Source organism: Diachasmimorpha longicaudata, chromosome 2 (assembly GCF_034640455.1).
Source record: "Diachasmimorpha longicaudata isolate KC_UGA_2023 chromosome 2, iyDiaLong2, whole genome shotgun sequence".
NCBI lineage: Eukaryota > Metazoa > Arthropoda > Insecta > Hymenoptera > Braconidae > Diachasmimorpha > Diachasmimorpha longicaudata.
The window spans coordinates 11027591-11047972 of NC_087226.1; the positions used below are offsets into that span (position 1 = coordinate 11027591).

The 20382-nt window shown below is 39.2% G+C and overlaps 3 protein-coding genes across 5 annotated transcripts in view; 1 reads left to right on the forward strand and 2 right to left on the reverse strand.

Annotated features, from left to right (window-relative positions):
- The window catches only part of LOC135172876 (galactosylgalactosylxylosylprotein 3-beta-glucuronosyltransferase P), a 29668-nt gene extending 13168 nt beyond the window's left edge, over positions 1-16500 (reverse strand). Inside the window, exon 1 of one of the 2 annotated variants that reach the window (XM_064139346.1) lies at positions 16335-16500. The gene's annotated coding sequence lies outside the window, so the exon portion shown is untranslated. Of the gene's footprint in view, positions 1-7118; positions 7140-16334 lie in introns of those variants that run through there. The other variant, XM_064139348.1, reaches the window with a different exon arrangement.
- LOC135172874 (single-stranded DNA-binding protein 3) overlaps positions 1-20382 on the forward strand; it is an 81078-nt gene that overhangs the window by 16812 nt on the left and 43884 nt on the right. Inside the window, exons 2-3 of the mRNA XM_064139337.1 lie at positions 2132-2305; positions 17191-17381. The gene's annotated coding sequence lies outside the window, so the exon portion shown is untranslated. The remainder of the gene's footprint in view (positions 1-2131; positions 2306-17190; positions 17382-20382) is intronic.
- Positions 17961-20190, reverse strand: LOC135172877 (uncharacterized). 2 transcript variants are annotated; one of them, XM_064139351.1, is made up of 4 exons: positions 20048-20190; positions 19431-19688; positions 19205-19378; positions 17961-18952 (listed from the first exon to the last, which is right to left on the reverse strand). In XM_064139351.1, the coding sequence occupies exons 2-4, from the start codon at positions 19630-19632 to the stop codon at positions 18354-18356; spliced, it is 975 nt and encodes a 324-aa protein (XP_063995421.1). In that variant the 5' UTR covers positions 19633-19688; positions 20048-20190; the 3' UTR covers positions 17961-18353. The 2 variants fall into 2 exon arrangements, with proteins under 2 accessions (XP_063995421.1, XP_063995422.1); XM_064139352.1 differs by having other exon boundaries at positions 19205-19369; positions 20048-20189.

Below are 20382 nucleotides of genomic sequence, written 5' to 3' on the forward strand. Positions count from 1 at the left end.
GCCCCTCCATTTGCTACATCTGTCGAGACCGGCTTTTATACCCAGTATACCACCGGCCAATGTGCGCTCTTGATTTCGTATCACGTGAGAAGTTAGTCACGTGGTTTAATTTAACTCACGAAAGCCAAGGGGATGGGTATCACCAGGGCTCTCAAATGTAACTCAATTTCTTCTCTTCAAGGAGTCCCCTGCATCTCCATCCCCCGTGCTTCCTGTATCCTAGGCCATTTGAACGTTGAGAACATTAGATTTCCGCTTCCCCCATCGATTCCCCCCCTTTCCACTTCGCAATTGGTTTTTTTTCATCTTTGGAATAGAAAGAGAAGCCCTCATATTTTACCGATTTTTTTTATTTTCTATGGCAAAGGGATGAAATATTATGAGACATGAAGAAGTTGGGGGTTTTAAGGCGAGTCTGTAGGCTCATCTAACCAGTAAATGGACACAGCGGCAAAGAGGAACCATTGATAAAATTAGGAAAAATCATAATGAGCCAAAAAGTAACGGTTAGGTGGCTTGCGTTGGGTGGGTCGCGGGCCCCGCGGCAATCGACGTTTTACTTTTTTGGGGAAAAATCTCAGAAGGTCAATGCGACACATGTACCTATATGTACCCTGCAGAGGCTGACGCAAGCGTGAATCTGTGTCACTCCGAGCATTCCATTACAATGTGCCCATAAATATCACAGTGGAATTCGATTGATATTGAGCCCAGTGTATTTGGTTACCCCCTGATGAATACATGCGATACCATGAATTAGGCTGGAACTACAAATGGAAGGGTAAATAGGAAAAAGATTGGTGACTTGGACTAATGGGGTTGAGGGAGGAGTGACAAGGTAACCCTGAGGAGGTCACGCTAAACTCGGCCAAAGTTGTGTATTTATTGCTGTGAGACTTCGGATTATTTTTTTATTTCAGTTTGAATGGAATTACCAAAAATGTGTGTCATGCACTGAGATTAATTTTAATGATAATTTTCACTACAAGGGAGTTGCCAAAAAATCATATTCACAGTAGCAATTAACTTCTCGGATTAAAGAGCAATTTGCGTAAGAAAAAAATTGGGGAATGTGGCCAAACTGTTGGATCAGAAGATAGATAACTTTAATTAATCAGTCGAGATATTCTACTGAACGGTGTGGTAATGCTCCTTGAATAATTAATGTAAAACACGATTATCTCGATAATGTTTATTGAAAATTTTTCCGTGTGCTATGTTAGTCTGTGCAGGGGAACTTATCGTTGATATTTCTGAACGTGTTTGCAATGTATTAGATTCAAAATTTCATGTTCCGTTCGGGAACAACTGCCTTATTCGAGGGCTGGGGGTGGCAAGGGTTGTCACTGAAAAGAGTTAATTGGGTTGTTGCGTGAGATTCTTCCATAAAACTTCGGCGTAATGATGCCATAATGTGGAAGTTTCTAATGGCCTATAGAAGGTATAAACCTTCTCCGGGCACTCACCAACGCGCCGTATTTTCTCTATTATTTTTCATGTGTGAATACACAAAAAAATATTAGTAACAGGAGATTAAACTTTTCTGGCGTTTTCTAATGGATCTTTCCTAGTTGTATTTGAGATTATAATGGTTATCTTGAATTTTGGGGAGTGTTATCAATATTATCGATGTATACGAACTCCGGGACGATAATCTTTTGTCCCTAAATTTTCATTCTCTTTCTTGTCTCTTCGGGTCTCCGCTGCTGGAGTAATAATCATAAAAATATGACGCAACCTTCAAGTATTATTTTGCCCTATATCCCTTATGGCAAATCTTCCTGTACAAATGATAATCATAAATGGAAGTCTCATTCACGAGACAAATAACTAAATGAACTTTCATTTTGACATGACACTTAACATTGCAGTTCCATTTTAACTTGAATATTTCTGATTCGATGTTGTTGTTGTTCTTCGACACAGGTTGTGCAATTTTTCAAAACGTAATTTCCTGTATCTATCAAGTAAAGCCTTCGTGTGACATGCAATTGAGATTTTCCCAATGTCACAAATGATTTTTCCTTAGATAATTAAAAAATGCTAAATGGATGAGAATGTTGTGTGGTCGTGGGCGAATTTCATGAGACTTCGATCATAAAAAGGGCTTTGGCATTTTTTCTTTTTGCAGATTTCCGCGGTTTCAGCAGTGGCGACGATGGTTACATGATATAACGAGGCGACACCACAGTTTAATCGAGCGTGTGCACCGCTGCTGCAGGACGGAGTGTGAAAAATAATGAAAAAAAAGGAAAACCCGGGCTACACTGGCTGCTAACTAATCGCGTGACCGCGTCACTCACTGGTAAATCTGAAACTTCAATTTTTCTTTTTTACTTCATTCTGAACAGAAACGACACGGGTATTGATCGTTATACATTCATTTTCGGTATTGCATGACTGTATCTTCATTTTTAGCACGCAATACTGCTACACTCATTTGAGATTTTTTCCGGCGTTCTTGCTTGTGTCGATAGACATTGGGTTTCAGTTTGAATATTCACAGTGGCAATTACGGGTAATGAACTGATGGGTGGGTATGAGTCAGCTCGGCTTTCGATGATTGACAATGAGAATGGTGATTGACTCCCCGTTGCAATGACTGTGGTCATTTTAATGACTAGTGCCATTGATTCAAGCTCATTAGCGAATGATTCCATGGATAAGTTGAATTCTGTTACTTGACATGGAGAGAAAAATTAAATAGGAATTGGGACCGTACCATTTGGTAATCGTCTTGTGTTTTAGATTTAAAAAAAAAACACTTGACAAGTAGTTAATTTTTCTCGATGGATTAAATAACAGTCACTAAGCAGTTGAAAATAACTCATATTCAGAGAACTCATGATATCTATTAGATTAGTAAGGCGCTTACGTCTATAAATAAGGAATGGATTTTCATACAAATCCATTACGTCGCCTGAGTCGTTTGTAAATTAAATTTAATTCCAAAAAGTGCATTGACCTCGAAATAATTCGATAAACTCTAATATCTCCAACCTGTTACCAAGACGGATTTCTTGCTGTATGCATTGATCAAATGATCTTATGGAAAGTCATTTCAAGTCCTCATATTCGAATCTCATGACTTTTTCATAGAATGAAAAATCATCATCGTCTGCATGGCTTTTGCGAAGGCAAAAAACCCCACTGTATCTGAATTGCAAATTCGTCCCCTAGTGTTAACTCTATTATCAAAACCGCTCGCGTTTCTGTCAACCGGTTCGAAATTTTCAGTACCTTTTATTCAACAAAATGGAATGTCTGAAATTTTTGAATTATTTTAAAGTTCACAGCCCAATGGACGTGCGTAACGAAGGGTTAAATTGGAAAAATATGAAAAGCATATTTTTCTTTATGTTTATGTTCTCCCGCGTAATTGTTCCGGGATTTAATGTCTCTATTTTCCTGATAAAATATTTATCTCAGCATTCCACGTGATTTTCAACGCGCACATGCCATAGAATTTTGAAGTGAAAATTATTTGGCGAATGGCATTCGGGTGATGCGTGCGTTAGCAAGTGCCGCTTTGTAAGGGAAAATCGCTGAAACGCGAAATTTATCCAGAATGTAGGAACAAATGGTGCCTGGATGAAACCGTTAATGTTTAATTACAAATGCCAGGGCACTTATCTCCAAACCGCTGTAGAACAACGATGCAATGAATCATTAAAACTCGAATTTCATCGATCTCATGTCTCCCTGGTAACACGTAACAACGTATAGAGTGTCTGCGTGCAATTAGAAGATAGAAAAATCATTGTGACTCAGTTCACTAGGGTTTGTCCTTCCCCCTGAGTAAAACTTTATGATAATCGGAGTGTTTCGTGCCAGGGGCGCATTTTGCCAGAATTTCTTCCATCCGGTATTATGTTTTTCAGTCTCTGGATTCAGTCAATAAGTAACAGCTCTTCTGCTATTTTTATTCGCTCTTGATAACTCCCCTTCAACCTCTGACCTTCAGTCCTTTTTGAGCATCGTTTCTTTTATTCATATATTTTTTTATTATTCATGGACCTGAGAGGTCATTCTTTAACTCATTGTCGGTGTCATCTCACAATGGATGAGTGGATATTTTTCGTTTTATCTTAGTTCTCTTGGACGATAGCTCACGCCTGAAGTGGACTCTACGTTTTATCTCAAGATGAATGAACGTATGGGGAGCTTATCCGTCATGGCGGTCCCTCTGCAGTTGAGATGGTCAGAGCTTTACCAGTGGATTTTACCACACATCTGGCGAAAGCGTTCCAGGAATGAAATTGACGGTAATTTTATGCTTCTTGTCGCAACTTCTTATCGTCCCTCACGTCTGGAGTTGAAGTTACATTTGAATTCATTTGAAGATGATGTATATTTATTGAGATATAGGTTTTAGTGAGTCGTGGACTGGTTTTGAATGATGGAGTTCCTTGGGGGATGGAAAATTAAAATGAGCAACTTTTTCTACGTTGAAATTTTTTGATTGAATTTAGGGTGAGCTTGTCTCTGTCAGGTCGGATTTAACTGTCATGAGGTTCACATATTTTTCATTTTATGTACCGGAATAGGAAGATAGTATCATTGATGATACCCTACTATCAAAGATTTCTCTCCATGCAATCAATAAATGCCTGAAAATCATTTTTTTTTCGCTGTGAAAAAAAAATTAAAGGAAACATCTTCTACCCCTACCCTTTTCTTTCTCGCCTCTCTGATTACATTTACTGCATCGATATGTTGAGAAGCTGGCACGTTGGAACGAACATAAAAATATAAAGAAGTATCTACTGCAGTTGGATTTTGCAAAATGGAAAAATTCCCCCGAGGCAACTATTCGCATGAGTGGAACTTTGCGACGTTTTCTGTGTACAAGAGTATTCCATTCAATACGAAACTTTAAAATCGCTTCTGGTTATGTATTATATATCTGTAATGTGTCTGTTGTGTATGAAATCCCTACGCGACGACGAGGTAGTTTCGTTTTTTTACTGAAGACTGTGTTGAGCTCGGGCACTTTACTTTGCTCTCACTCACTACCGTTGTGGACCCTGGGGCACTCGACCCTGGTATATCCTGTAGCACCCTATTACCCTCTGTTCGGTGCATTTTATCCCTTGGCACTCCCTCCGCACCACTCAATTCTAGTCCTTAGGATTTACTTCGGTTTTCATTTTTTATTACTTGAATTTTTTGTTCTAATATCCTCCACCACTTCCGCGGCCATGTTTGCGGGTCAACGAGTGTGTATTTAGGGTTTTTAATTTCCGCATATTTTAATGACGGGAGATTTCCTTCAGTCTCACGGACAACTGCTGTGATAGTGTTAAATGCAAAGAGGCATTTCCTTTTTTTCTCATTCACTGAGAGGAGGAGGATGTGGAGTATATCATCTCTGTTGATTTTTCAACTCTCAGTTTTTTCCTATAATCCTCTTTAAACTGCCAGCCAGTCCTGATATTGACATAGCATGGTATTTTTAACATCATTTAAAGAGAAAACCAGACTTTTCCATTCAGAATGATATGGAAAATCCATAAATACATTCACTGAGAGAACAAATTTCTAGTGTCTAGAAGACATTTACTTGAAACATGTAGTTTATGCTTAATGACTTTAATTTAAAAAATGTTTTCATTTGCAAAATTATGCAGGATATCAACTCGATCGATTTCGAACGAGGCGGAATATTTAAATCATCAAAAAGTTAACTGATAAGACATATTTGGATGTCGATCTCTTGAATGAAGCCATACGGAAGGCACTAGGTCCCATAATATCCTAGATTCTCATTTTAGGGGAAAATCCTGGATTTTTCCTCGATCCGAAGAACATTGAAAATCCCCGGGTATCTATTTACCGAGTGGAAAAAAATAAATGGAAAAATGAAATTCTACTGCTGTGACAATACGTGAAACCAGGAGAAAAACAAATAGAAGATGGAACTACTTTTCTTCCTCACACCTCTGGTCAGGTTTTTGTCTGATGTGGATGTCTCCTCGCGGTAGTTTGGAAAAATCACCGGGTTTCGAAATGCCATTGTATATATGTACGGCTGAGGGAAGAAAGGATGAAATAGAAATGGAAAGAAATGTAGAGAAAAAGAGGGCTTCCCAGACTGATACTTTTGTCGGTGGAAAAGAAAATGCTGGCACGTTCTTCAAGACGATTTATGCAACGAATTTTATATAATATTTCTGAATGTCAGCTTCATTGGATTATTGTCGTGACAGTGACATGACATTCATTCTATTCTCAATGGAAATTATTACTTATCGTTTTCTTTGAATGTAAAAATTTTCCTTCGGGTACAATTTTTTTTTCTTTAAGAGCTTAACAAGATTGAGGAATAGTGAAGGTTTTCTTTCAGGGACAGAGAAATTTAATTTTAAATTCAAGATAAGAAACACTAGCTGTGCTGTGCTTTTCACAGAGAGAAGTCTCAGGAAGAAAAATTATGTCATAGAGAAGCATCCTTGGCAAAAGTTGAAGTTAAAATTCAGTATCACGTGTCTTAAAAAAAACTTCAGACTGTTTTTATCCAGCAGAAGAAAATCTTCTTGTAAATATTTTTGAAACATTTTCAAAATTGATTTTTGTATAAATGTTAACATTCTAAGAAATTGCCAATGTACTCGGATGAACCAAATTGGTTGATTCTCACATCGTAATTCTTCACTTTATATTCTTCCCACGTATCGATCCGGAATCGAAGATTCCTCGTTCGTCTTGAAAGTTTCTATAAGAATTCTCGCCGGCAGAGAAATCGTATCTGGTACCTGATGATATCCATCCATTATCCATTCCAAAACAATTTAGGAAGCCTCGAATCGTCGAATTCGCATTCCGGCGCCGCCAATTCACGTGGGAAATACCGATGGTCAGGAAGATCAACGAAATTAAGAGGAGGGCGGGTAGAACGTGGGTGAGGGTGAAGGGGGAGGATGGTAAACTGTATTGCAGAAGTAGTGCTCTCAACCGGGTCTCATGCGAACAAGAGGTGAATGGGAATCCGTGGCAGTGTCTCTATTCTACTAGAACCGTTATTGCCTCTCTGGCGCTCTATTGTTCTACTTGTACCGACCAAGGGCGTCTTTCCTTCCGGATCGCACGCCATGTATATGTATACCCAAAGCCCTCACCCTCTCCTCAGTCTCCAAAATTAGTCCACTGCCACTGACGCTTTCCTAACATGAGCACTGTTCACTTTTTCATATTTTTTTCAGCCTTAGATTCGCGAAATTTCATCTCGAGTTTTCGGATTCCGTTGGTTTTTCTTCGTTGTCTCTACGATTGCACAACAAAAAAAGTGTAACTGCATTTTTTTGTAGATAGGGGGTACGGTTTTGTGGAAAAAAATCATTCTGCCAATCACATGTTTTTCAAAGAACCACATAGAGAATGTAAACATCAATTACGATTAAGAACCCATTGTTTACGCTTTATGAAGGTTATTTTAGTCTTCATAAAGCGAAGTTGAAGTGCAAAGTATGCTGAACATGATAATTGACGTCATTTATGGTTTCGTGTTCGTAAATTCAGCAGTGCAGCTGTAAAATCGTTCAAGAATATTCGAGTAGTTTTCGTATGTTAGAGTAAATGACACTGCAGAGTTAATTTTCTTTCAATTATTTAATTTTTGAGTCGAAAAATCGTCCAAGTCCTATCGATATTCTTAAATCCAATTCATTATGTGTCTACCAAAAATTCATCAAAATTTTTCCAATACCGCACTCATAATATCCTTCTAAAAGGTGCTAATATTATGTGCACTAAACAAAAATCGATTGGGTAGTCGTTTTTTGGGTGCGAAGCAAAAAAAAAATGCGACAAGACCAATTAGGCTCAACTACAATTTATTCCCCCTGTATTTCCGGGCTCACTATCAGTTTAGGTATAGCTCGAATTATCCATAAAGCACGCTAGCTCGTTGTTTCCCCGTAGATACGAAGTACGAAAAAAAAAAAGAAAAAACGGATGGAGGGCGTAGGGCTGGCTACCCGGCCGGCTGAAGAGATTGACTAGAGGAACTCGAGGGTACGATAAATGTCCAAGCGCTTGTAAGCCTGAATTACACCGCTGCAAAATATCGCTGCACGCTCGGTGCTTGTAAGCCACATTTTACCAACCACAGAAAAAAAAAAGCTACCGATGCATCGTACCCCGATTTTTATATCAGAAAGAAGCATACAAAATGGTCGTTCGGCATTCATCTCCATCATATCTCTATTCGCCAGGTGGATCACCCAGAGTTATTACGCCGCAGATGCGGCCGATTAATTTAACGGTTCGTTTTTATTATTTGTGAATGTGTGGTGGGACTTGAATGAAAGCTCCTTTTATTCCAGATTTATGGGAAAAATATCTGCTATTGAAATATCGGGGAAATGTTTAGTTCAGTATATCGAGGGCAAAGAATTCATTTTTCATCAGTTTTTTTTTTATTTCGATACTTTGGAGGGGGAAAATGGACTAGATGGAAATAAAGTTAAAAAAAAGGTTGTAAATTTTCCTTGCTACGTGTTATGACATCGATACCTTCTCTCATATCTTTTCTAAAGAAAAAAACGTGGTATCGAATGTGAGCCCTGTAAATGTATATAAATGGACCGATTTGTCTGGTCATTACTATTCCCCTCGTGTTTGTATTTCTAGCGGAATATAGCCAATGAAAGTTCCTAAAAAACGGCTGACATGTGCGAGTATATTTTTTTCTTATCAGCCTCACATGTATGAACATATTTAACAGGAAAACCTAGTAAATTCCCCGGACACTTCCATTCCATTTCATACAGTATACAATCATACGTTTTCTTCACACCACTCACACACAATTGTTATAACTTTCAAGGTTATATTTTTTACCTGTTCCGCGAATGATACATCAAAATTTATAGTTTCTCAAAAACGATCAAACTTTTTCAACGCTGGCATTACTTAAAAAGTTATTTTTCGAGTTTATTGAAAAAAATAAAACGTTTCTGATAGCAATAGCTCAAGGTGGAACGCTACTTGCAGATAGGATATTTCCTGTTTTTTGTTATTCCCTGAAATACGTGTGAGAACAGATCTATTTCGTTTTTATGTTTCGCGAAAACGCATCGTATGGAATGGACGAGTTGCATAGGGGGCCTTTTATATTTCGGAAATGTCCCAGGTTAGTACATCTCAAAATGGGCTTATCTACTGTAAAGTTCGACTCGTTTTCAATACCTTTCACGACTTTGACGCGCATACGCTATTTATACTGTTCAACGAGACTGAAAAAAATTCATCCTATTTGAGAGATCGAACGTAAAGATATGCAAAAATATTTTGAATAAGAGTAAAGCCATATTTGATTATTATTTTTTCTCTATTCCCGGAATATGCGAAGCCCCTTCTCACGAATATAAAAAATCATCTGGACATAATTATTTCCCCGACGTTAAAATTTTCAGGAGAAAATAGTAAATGAAAACCCCTGGAAACTGCCAGACATGTATGGATATATCTCACTCTCAAGCCTCATTCCTCGATTTTCTTGGTTCTCCTCCCCGGTTTTATCATGGTGTGCGCAGTGTGAGCTGTTTCCCCTCTAGTCGTAAAATCGATGTACTCGAGTGAGATGGTAGAGAAATGAGAAGAACCTGCGTTTATACAGAAAACTAGTGGGGAGAAATATTTTGCGACACTTTTGTGCAGTGCAGACAGGGTCGAGAGGGTATGAGTAACCGTCACGTTTTATCGAATTAACCGCGTCAAGACTGGTGCTATTCTAGGGCTTCGGGATGATGTTGCATTATAGAGGATTACTTGAAGATTTCAAATCCCGTGAGCATTTGCCATTGTTTCCACATGGTCAACTGTTTGCCGAGGACAATTGACTCACGCGGAAATGCATGAGGGACGAGAATTCCTCGGGTTAAATATTTGTCTGATGTTGGAAGAATGAGGGGAAAAGGACTTTCGAGCTTTCGACAGTTCTCCGAGTTTTTTTCAGTGGAAAAATTCATGGTGAGGGTGAATTCGAGGAATAGTTTACCAGTTTTTTTTTGTTCGAGCTTCTTCCAATTTTGTACTCGGTGAAACATTCTCGGCGGAAACATCCGGTACGAATCTTTGAAATTTAACGAGTTACGTTTTCGGATCCGGTGGAGGTAGAGGAATTTTCGGGGAAAAACTCAGAGACTCGAACTGCTGATGATGTGATGTATTGATGTGAAAAATTTGAAGAAATTGGTGTGCACAGCGTCAGTGTCATACAGCCCTCCAGGAGCAGCGAGCCCGGGGCATAATCGGTTCATCAACTGTAACAGGGAATAACGCAAAGCCTTTCACAATTTCTGTTTGCTCCCAAGTATTACTCAACCATTAACGTTCAATCTCCATTCATCCGCCCTTTCTTCCTGGAACTGAAAGCACCACAAATGCCAGCCAGACCCGGAAAATCCAACTTGTTCCTCAATGTTTGAAACATGATAGTCGTATCCACGAAACATTTACCATTTTTCATCTCATTTATTGTTCCCGGGGAGTTATCCCTCGCTTCGGCGAGTCACTCCGGTTCTCTAATTTTCATCTTGAAGTCGTGACGATTTCAGTTGAAGTGCCTTAGAAATAAAAGCATCCGCATTTTGCTGAGATGAAGGAAAAGATGGTGAGGAGAATGAAGAAGAGAAGAAAAATGAAACGACGGGGAAAAAATTAAGCAGTGAAGAGTCGAGTATCAGGCGACTGAGTGTGGAATAATCCAATATAAGCTCTGAAGGAGTCTCTCGCCTTGGTATATAGGTATGTAATACGTGTGCAAAAGCCCTGGGTATTAAATTTTCGTGTAACAATGGACGAGCGTTTGAAAGCACACCCACTTTTCCTCCTCCTTGCATTCTCTCCAACCGTATATATTTCTCTCCTCCATTATCTCATATCTTTCCGCCCTCTCGGTGGGGGCAGAATGCAGTTGAGAAGTAGACGACATATTTTACGAGGCATCATTTTTACTTAATGAGTTTTGTCGGAATGTTGCGCATCATTGCTAGTAAAAAAATAAAAGGGGTGAAAAGGGTGAATACAGACTGGTGGGTCTTCATTACAGTTGCCATTATGCGATTGCTTATTTATAGGACTGGTAACGAAGGGTTTTTTTAATGGTAATGAAGATACACTGCGTCATAAAGAGAATTTGCCCGTTGAGGATGGAAATTTATTTTTCTTTCACAGAATATGAGATGAATCACCCTTATCGCAATAAATGGGAATGAAGAGCTACTTTTGTGCGGGCTTTAATGCGGGATTTTGATAATAAACTTGTACTTGTGTTATGATGTTTTGTATGAATGGATCATTGTAGTCATTGTTAACTTCCCTGTTGGTAATTTTGCTCGTCGTGTTGCTCAACGTGTTTATTATTCATCATTTCTGGGCGAACATCAGGGTTTATATTCGAATATTATTCTGACTGCGCCCGAAATTATTGCGCCATCGTGAAGTGAAATGGAAAAGTTAAGTTCTTGGGACAATCGAGTACCTTAATTCCTCAATAATATTGCGAATCACGCCGATAAACTTTGATTGGATTCGTCACTAGTGATAAAGTGAGTATTTGTTTTCAGCACAACTCACCCACAATTGGGACAGTCTAGTAGTGAGGAGAGAGGGAGAGAGAGAGCTGTGAGAAAAAGTAGTTTTGTTTTTTCAACAAAGTGTAATCCAAGGGGTTTCCAATCTCCACCTGGATTTCAGAAACTCTGTGCACCATTCCCACAGTCGTGTCAAACTGTTTCCAGAACTTTGCTTGTTAGCTATATCACCCATTCCATACTTTTGTCTCTAACATCAGTCGTACTGCACTTACTCACTCCCTCGGGGGCGGGTTTTCCCAGTTGCCTCAGATACAGTGGGCGAAAAGGGAAGAAATAAGGGTATAAATCACGCTCTCCAAGTGTAAAGGAGAATAAAAGGCCATTTGTTATTATCGAGTCATGATTTTCGTTACGAATTTGCCGATTTATCGTAGTAATCGAAACACGAGAGCGTCACTTCTTTACCAGACAAACAGAGGAATCGGTGAATGAGTGGATGTCTAAGAGACTAAGGGATAGCAACGTCTTTGTTCAGCCCTTTTTCTGTGATTCCAACCAAATAAGTGAACTGAAATGTCCAGCTGGCATTCGTTGTTTAATAATTCGTTCAGAGAATCAATGGACAACTTGATCTTCCATTTCGCGAAATGTCAGTGAAAATGTCAGTTGATAGAAAGCAATGTCTAAGAATACATTCTTTACATGACGAATACCGAAATGATACAAGTGATGACAAGAAAACTGAGATTGTTGAAATACATTGACCCCAGCTGAATGCCAGTTGTGAAGTTGCTTGTCTATTAATACAACTTGAGTACGGAATAGAACACAACGCAGTGGCATCACACACAAACTGATGGTGTAGCCTCCGTTAATCACGGGTACTTCAGTGTACTTCGTCAGCAGTATGCCACTCAGTGAAACAAGCAAACTTCCCCAACAGACTGAAACGTTGAGACGTTTAATCCCCGAATGCAACTGCATGCGAAACTTTGGAAATTTTTCTTTCCCGAGTTGCGAAATGTAATTTGTTCAGTCCACCGAAAAAATTACTCTTCACCTAAAAGGGTGAAGCCAGTGAAATGTGGAAATACAGACGCGAGAAATACGAGATGATGAAAGTACTGAGGACTGTTATAGATTAATTTAATTAAAGTTGAGGAAATTACAGTCACAGAACTTTATCGTTGACTGGTAAATTTAAGAAAATGTCGGAGATCAGTCGTACGCTTCGTTCACAGCAAAACTAAATGTCTAAATTTCGTTCAGGTATTGCATGTAGAGTGACAATTTGTTTGAATGTCAGATGATTAGGTGACTAAACATCTTAATTAAGATATAAGTTGATTTAGTCGAATAAATGTTTCTAAAATCGTGCAGAATTCAGATATTGGTTTTTGCTGTGATTACTCCCCCATTAGGATGTGACTCGTACAGGTTATTAACAGTGAATCGAACCTACGATGGGTCAGACCAATAACCTCCTAACTCGACCAAGCTTGAGTCACTTTGAAAATAATTTCTTGTTCCAGATATTTCTCATCGTCATTTTTTCCACAGAAAAGATTTAAAAAATCTTCATATCTCTGCCCAGTCCCAATGTCTGTTTTTCCCCTGTAATCATAGACTCATTTGTTATCTACACCCAGGCTGGTGCCATTCTCATAAAAATTCCAACCAAATTGTGCATGAAATGCCAATTTCGATAAGTGCACTCTGAACAGATGCAATTTCACCGATTTGCGGATAGGGTGAAGTGATATTCCGGAAAATATTCAATTTGACGAATTTCCTCCGCCCCTTTCGTGAACAATTGCCTTCACGCGTTTTCTCATTTACTTCGAAGGATAAAGGAGGTTGGGTAATGAGCTTGTATTCAGAGTTAACTCAGCTGAAAAGTAATTAGTCAACAAAAGCTCTCGTTCAGTGATTCCGAGGGTCGACACGGCGCAATTGAAATTCCGGAGAATTGAATTCGATAGACGATGGGATAAATCAAGTTAATCCAAATCAATTATAATCCGTCATAATTGATTCGGATTGTCATACTGAATTGAAAATGCGTTACAAATATGATAGCAGAATTTATTCCATCCAGGAGAAAATGGGAAATTAATTTTTCCTAAATGTCAGCATTCATTGGGTTATTGAACCTTACAGCCCCTCGTGTAGTGGCTATTTCAAATGGAGCATTACGAGAACATCATTCATGCCGAATGAATAATCAAGGAATTTCTCCGAAAGGTAATAAAATGACGTCGGGTGAGACATACGACGTGTTAGCCAATATTTTCAGACACCCATCCAATATCCCATGAATGCTGAGCGATTTATTCCAAGACAGGGTCACCGGCCTGTAATTTCCAGAATAACCGAGTGATTTACTGGTCCACTATCCATACATCCATGATACATTATTACCAACTATTATGTGGTTTGTTTCGAATTATTTAGTGTATTGTGAATTTCCCAAAATACACGACGCGATTTCGAGACTCGTTGTGGGATTATACGAGACCACAAGCCGGATTAATCTATCCCTCGACACAATCGGATGACAGAGATGTGATGTATGGTTTCATCCCATGTGATGAGCTTATATCGAGCGCTTTCACAATTATTCCTGCGCTTTGCCTTTTTTTTTTTGATTAGTCGGAGAGCTTAATAACACTTCCGACTTAATCCGAGATTATTTCTTTATGGAGGAAGAGCGCCATTCTTCCCACGACTGACAACCACCATTACGTTGACAATATTGTCTTGGGGATAGCCAATATTAATCTTCGAAATTACAGAGTATTTCGGTGGATTTTATAATTTTTTTTCCAGCAAGATTTTAGGTGCGCAGAGAGGAAAGTTCAAAAAATTACAGTCTGTTCCATCGAAATTGAGTTAATTTCGCATAATTGTTCTCTATCGCTCTGCAGAGGACTCCGTACACTCATGAAAATTCGCAAAAATCCCCCGACCCTGGGGCTTGAATTGAAAACTAAACTCAACTGCAAACTCACTTAAATGGATCACTCAATTGTTCATGAATTAAGAACAATATCCTGAATTTGACGATTTTCCTCTTTTGTGTTTATTCTGTTTCCCTACAAAGCAATATTCGATAAGCATCAATACACTAATAATACCCTCTGATTTCTCAAATGGAGCAGAAAAATCCGCTCCACCTGGCATTATTCAGTGAATTGGAATTTCCCTCTTTTACCCTACGCCGTGATTTCAAATCACAATTTTTCCATCATTTTTCAATATCAAAGAACGCGAAATGATGAATGAAATATTCTGCGCCCTCGACGGAACGTTGAAAAACAATGCGGAGGGGAAAAAAAAGATGACGGAAAACTCTTCAAACTAAATAGAATTTTTTTCCTCGTTTTTCATTAAAATTGCAATATTTCAATGTACGATAAAAACGAGTTATCGAACTAGCGTTGGTTGCAAGAAGGAAACAAAGACTTGGAATAAAAAAAAAAAGCAAAAGTGCGCCTTTGAAAGGCTACATCCCGTGATGCACGAGCATGAACGAGATGAAGAGGCAATAAAAAAACCAAGTCTTTATTATTCGAACCGTGTACTCCTGAGAAGCTATATGACTCTCAGATGACTGGAGCAGACGAATATGCATGGACCGAGGGAAATGCCCGCAGCCATCCTCGGCCCGTAAGTAGATAAGTCTAAGCCGATAGTAAAAGGGCTCACAGACGTCGCAAGAACGCCCTGTAGAATACTAAATTCCCTACCCCTTGATCAAAGAAATATGAGTAATGTTTCGAACCACATGATAACGCTGTAAAATACATGACTTCATTTGACGTAGCTGATTATTGAGCCAAAAATAATTCTCCATAATGAATCGAAAATTAATTAATTAAATGATGATATCCATCCACTGTTCACTTATGCAATATTCAATAGACGTTAAAAGCGTCTGGAAATCCCGAAACCCGAAAAACAAATCGGAGATCTCCCTATAGCTCAGTTGCAATATAAATCGTGAACGCGAAGCGCAATCGACGTTCCTACAAAATTCATCAATTTCGATCACTGATTCGCAGGGACTCTTGACGAAAATATCCGACAAAATTGGAGCAGCCAAGAGACTCCGGCGGACAATTAATTATTTACTACTGATTTATTATTTGAAGAAAACACTATCGAGTTTTTTTCGTTTCTGAACATTTTCTCTATCAGGCCAATCTCGACGTTGAAAAAATATAAATGCATTTGCACTTGAAACACCCAAAACATTCATTGAGATGTCCAGTAAAGCAATAAATTCTTCTAATCTTATGACCGAACAATGTTAAATCCCTCTAAATTCTATTGAAATGATAAATCTAACGATTTCCGTTCCCCACTAAATCGAACGTACCTTAAAAAATCCATAAAACTTAAATTTCCTTCTAAAAGTGCACCCTTCACTACCAAGTTCAACAACAACATTGCCCCATCGATTACCGCTGCATACAAAATTACCCCAACCACCTAACAATAACTTTTCGCAACGACAGTGGCAATCACAATCAATCAATTGCAGCTGCCGAAGGACAGCGCTTTAATTGATCGCATTTAGACGAGAGTGTCGTACATGTAAATACATATCCGACACATTTTGAATGCGGAAGGGCAGAATTCGTAGATCCGCGATATCGTTAAACACCGGTGGATAGTGCAGGGTGGGATGAACGCAAGGGGAAGGGAGCGAGGGGATGGCCGCAAGGCTCGTGACGATCGACCGCGCGCCATTGGCTATTCGGTGGGGTGATATGCCACTGCAGTACTCACCATAGTAATACGTTGTGTCAATAAATACTCGGGTGAATTGCACGCTGGAGGATCGAATCTCTTGCGTCGAGTCCAAGTGCAATTTCGATTTTTCTCCCAAAACAATTAAGAGAGACTGAGACACAGGCGGGTCACACTGGCAGCTGTTAGGCCGAAACTAGTGTCACGATTTCATGTCAGCCGGCCGTTCCCGGCCACGGGTACCTTTTCTCATGTGCGCATGTTTCTACTGCTTCCACTCCCACCACCACCACAATGCTTTTTGCCATTTTCCACGGCAACCCCGTGGACGGATGGCGGATATGCGCCTTCTAGGTTCAAGGGGTAAAAAAACATGAGTCAGGGGCAAAGACATATTTGTTGCATACTTGACTTTAATTAAAGTGGGAGAGGGTGATTAATTATGCTGGGATTGAATTCCTTTGGGTGAAGATCGTTGTGGTGAATCAAGATTTTTAACTTCACGATTTATATCGGTTAATTTATTGTAATTATCCCGAAAATCGGATGACTTTCCAGTGGGAAGCGTTTCAATGAATTTTTGTAGTGGGTAATTGTCGGAGGACTTTGAAAAATAAGATTTATTATACATCAGGCGTTAATTGAACTGCGGAAAAGAGATTAATTATGATCGGACTTCTTTGATAGAAAATCTTGAAAGCAGATAAAAGATTTTTCCCTGGAGACTCTTTCCCCTGTTTAATTAATTTCTCTTATGGATTCTCCGGAGTTATTAATCAATTGCTAATTGATGCTGTTTGCAGAACTTGACCGGAGAAATATATTTTTCACTTGATTGATTATCGAGTGAAGGAATAGATAATACTGATCAGTTGCATCGATTTGTGTTTTATAGATAAAACTGGCTGATTTATTTCTGCACATTGGGAATAGACAAGGTGAATTCAGTGAGGATTGCCGAGATAAATTCAGAAAGTATAGATATGCTGAGACGGCATTGGCAGAATGAGGGGATGAGGAAAGTTCTGAGTAGTTGCAGTATCATTGATGAGATTTTAGAGATGAGGAAATTACAGCGTTGCTGAGGTAAGTAGCCGTCTGGTTCCTCAGAATTATCTCTCACGAAAATTCAATTTTCAACGATAATCTCTTGGATATCTTCTGTAAAATTGTTCACCTTGTTTCATGATTTTTATCAAAATTTTTGTGTCATTCCCAATGTCTGTTTAATTCGGGTGATTCCTGAAAGTTCGAAGAAATATCCAAGAGATCCCTTTAGGCACCATGTTAACTTTTTTTCGCGTAAATGTCTTTAAGACAATAATTCCTACGGCACCAAATTTGATAAAACCAACAGAGCAAACTCGTTTCGAACAATACCCCGATGTTATCGTTCACTTCTGCCTTCGCCTGGCCTCTGCCAGTGATAATTCGAATCCTCTTGCAGTAGATACGGTAACTAACAGTCGGACATGAAGCGCTCAGGCACTAAACCGCATCGGCAAGGAACCCCTCTAGATTTCCATCATCAACACGATGAGCGATCATGCCAATAGAAGTAATAACGTTACAATTCGAATAATTCAATTGCACAATTGAACGGAACGCGCACAATCTAATGGGCATCAATTCACTTCCGTTAGGTTAAAAAAAACATCAAAGAGGTCAGTGAATACTGAAAGAACTTTATTGACCACCATAATATCCACCAAAAATAATGTTTTTTTTTTAATTTTCATTGGACAAATGATTTATAAAATATTTAAACATAATTGTGGGCAGTATCATAGAGCTGCTATCATGAAACCATTTTGCTCGACTAAGGTTTAGAGCATTGCCTGACATTTTTCCATCGAGTCCAATTCTGCAGCGAAAACATTTAAGAACAAAATATTAGATATATATTATCGTTATCGAATTCTCCTCTTTCTATCTGTAATAGGGAACAACGAAAGAAAAATTATACAAAAACCCATTTGTTTCCTAGTTAGTGTTGGATTGGTTCGTGCAAAAGTTACGATTGAATCGACACGACATCCTCTTGGATCACTGCCTGATTTATTTGTACCTCAAGGGTACAACGATGCCGTCGTATCGATCATTCTCAATCCCCCAGCTCTTTATCAATACTTCCCTCTTGATAGCTTCACGATAACTCTTAATATCTGTTATCATTCTCAGCCACAGGCCAACCATCTCGATCATGTACCATCTCTTCATGTTCTCCTCAACTTCTAAGTCCCTTGGGTTCTCCATTGAAGTGTCTTCATCCAAATTTTCGTCGAGAGACGTGTCATATTCGTCGATGGGGGCCAGAGGACTCGGAAAGTTCTCCAGACTGGCCGAGACAAAGAGATCGTTCAGGATATCCTCATTTCGAGCCAATACTCGGCGAACTGTTACACGAACTGTTTCGTATAGACGTCGAAAACGATTCTCGGGTTTTTCGGTGAGGAGAAGGTCAAGGTAACGCTCTTGTTTGTTGGAGGGGCCGGTTGAAGGTGGTGGTGAAGCGTCTAGAGTTTGTTTTATGAAATCGTGCATTTCCTCGATTGATTCGAACCGATTTATTTGGGCAAAACCGTGAAAGTTCTCACGGTATTCTTGGGCCATTTGGTGGAGGCTCTCGTCAACTGTTACCTTAATTTCTGGTGGATCTGGAGAGTCCAGAAATAAACGAAGTTCTAATTAGTAGGCTTCATTAATATTTCAATCCTAAGTAAAGAGATTATCGGACATAATCGAAAAAAAATTGAATGGACATAAACATTCAGACTAAAATGAGTTTAGAAATCCTTTGCTGTTACAATGATCGAATAATAATAAATTTCCGCCCACTTGAGCCCGTTCTACCCCACTAGGTTCAGTTCCCGACTCAATATTTGCGCAATCGAATGGATTTTTTTTACCTATCATTGAATTTGAGACATTAAGATTATCGGGAATCGAAACAGCTGGTCTCAAATCTGCTTCTTCAACTTCTTCATCGTCCTCTTTGTCGCTGCTATCCTCCTCTTCTTCTGGACGCCAGTTTTGACCATTTATTTCGTGGTTTTCGGAATGGCCGAGTCTTGCTGGAGAATCTAAAGCCAGTTAGTCTCAGGTGGTAATAAAGGGGAAGTGTTCAGGACTCACCGTCGAGTTCGTGGGATGGTCCAGCTTCAACCATATCGATTGTCTCGTCTTCCTCGACAATGCTCTCGTTGTGGTACTCGTTGGCACCGCACGGTCCCAAGAACCACTGACCCACTAGATTTCTGTAACTTTTCGTTCTCACTACAGTCCTTGGCACCCTCGCTCTTGTTGCAGTTAGGATATCTTTAGTGTGTATTTTCATTCCTCCGTTCTCATCGAGGCGAGGCGATCGCTTCAGCTTCTCGTTAATATCATTATCTTTAATTAACAGTTTTTTTATTACATAATATCGATTAGGCCACTGCAGGTAATCAATGGTCCAGAGGCGATAGCGTGGTGTAGGGGAAAAGATGTAAAAATTATCTCAAGGATGTTAGAAATTTCGAAATTTTCAAGTGATTATTACGAAAAAAATTATTTACAAAATGAGCGAAGAGATTTAAAATTTGAGATCACAAATCGTTCCACTTTGCCCCGTTCTCTGTTAATAACATAGGAAGGTGGTATCGGCTGTTCCCCTCAAATAGAATGTCTGCATTGATGTTAATTGGGAAGATCACAAGACGACCATTTCGCCCCTGAATCGAAATTTATGAATTTTCTCTCGAACTGATTACCTGTGAAAATTTTCACTCTCTCGACAATGTCCCTCACTCACGATTCACCGTAGAATGACAAATGTCGATACCAATGTGTCTGCCACACGTAACAAAACACGAGGATACCCTATTTCAATCGTAGGTCATTGACGAAACGATGAGAATAGCCAGGGTCCAATGCGAATTGCGCATCTGCGAACAATATTGCATCGTCAATAATCGAATACTTTATTTATATCGATCTCTGCAGTTGGTCATCAACCCACTTCTGTACTCTCTACACACGGAAGAACATCGAATCGTCATTTCAGCGATATAGGTTTCAGCAGGATTAAGCTTGTTAATCGTCTTAA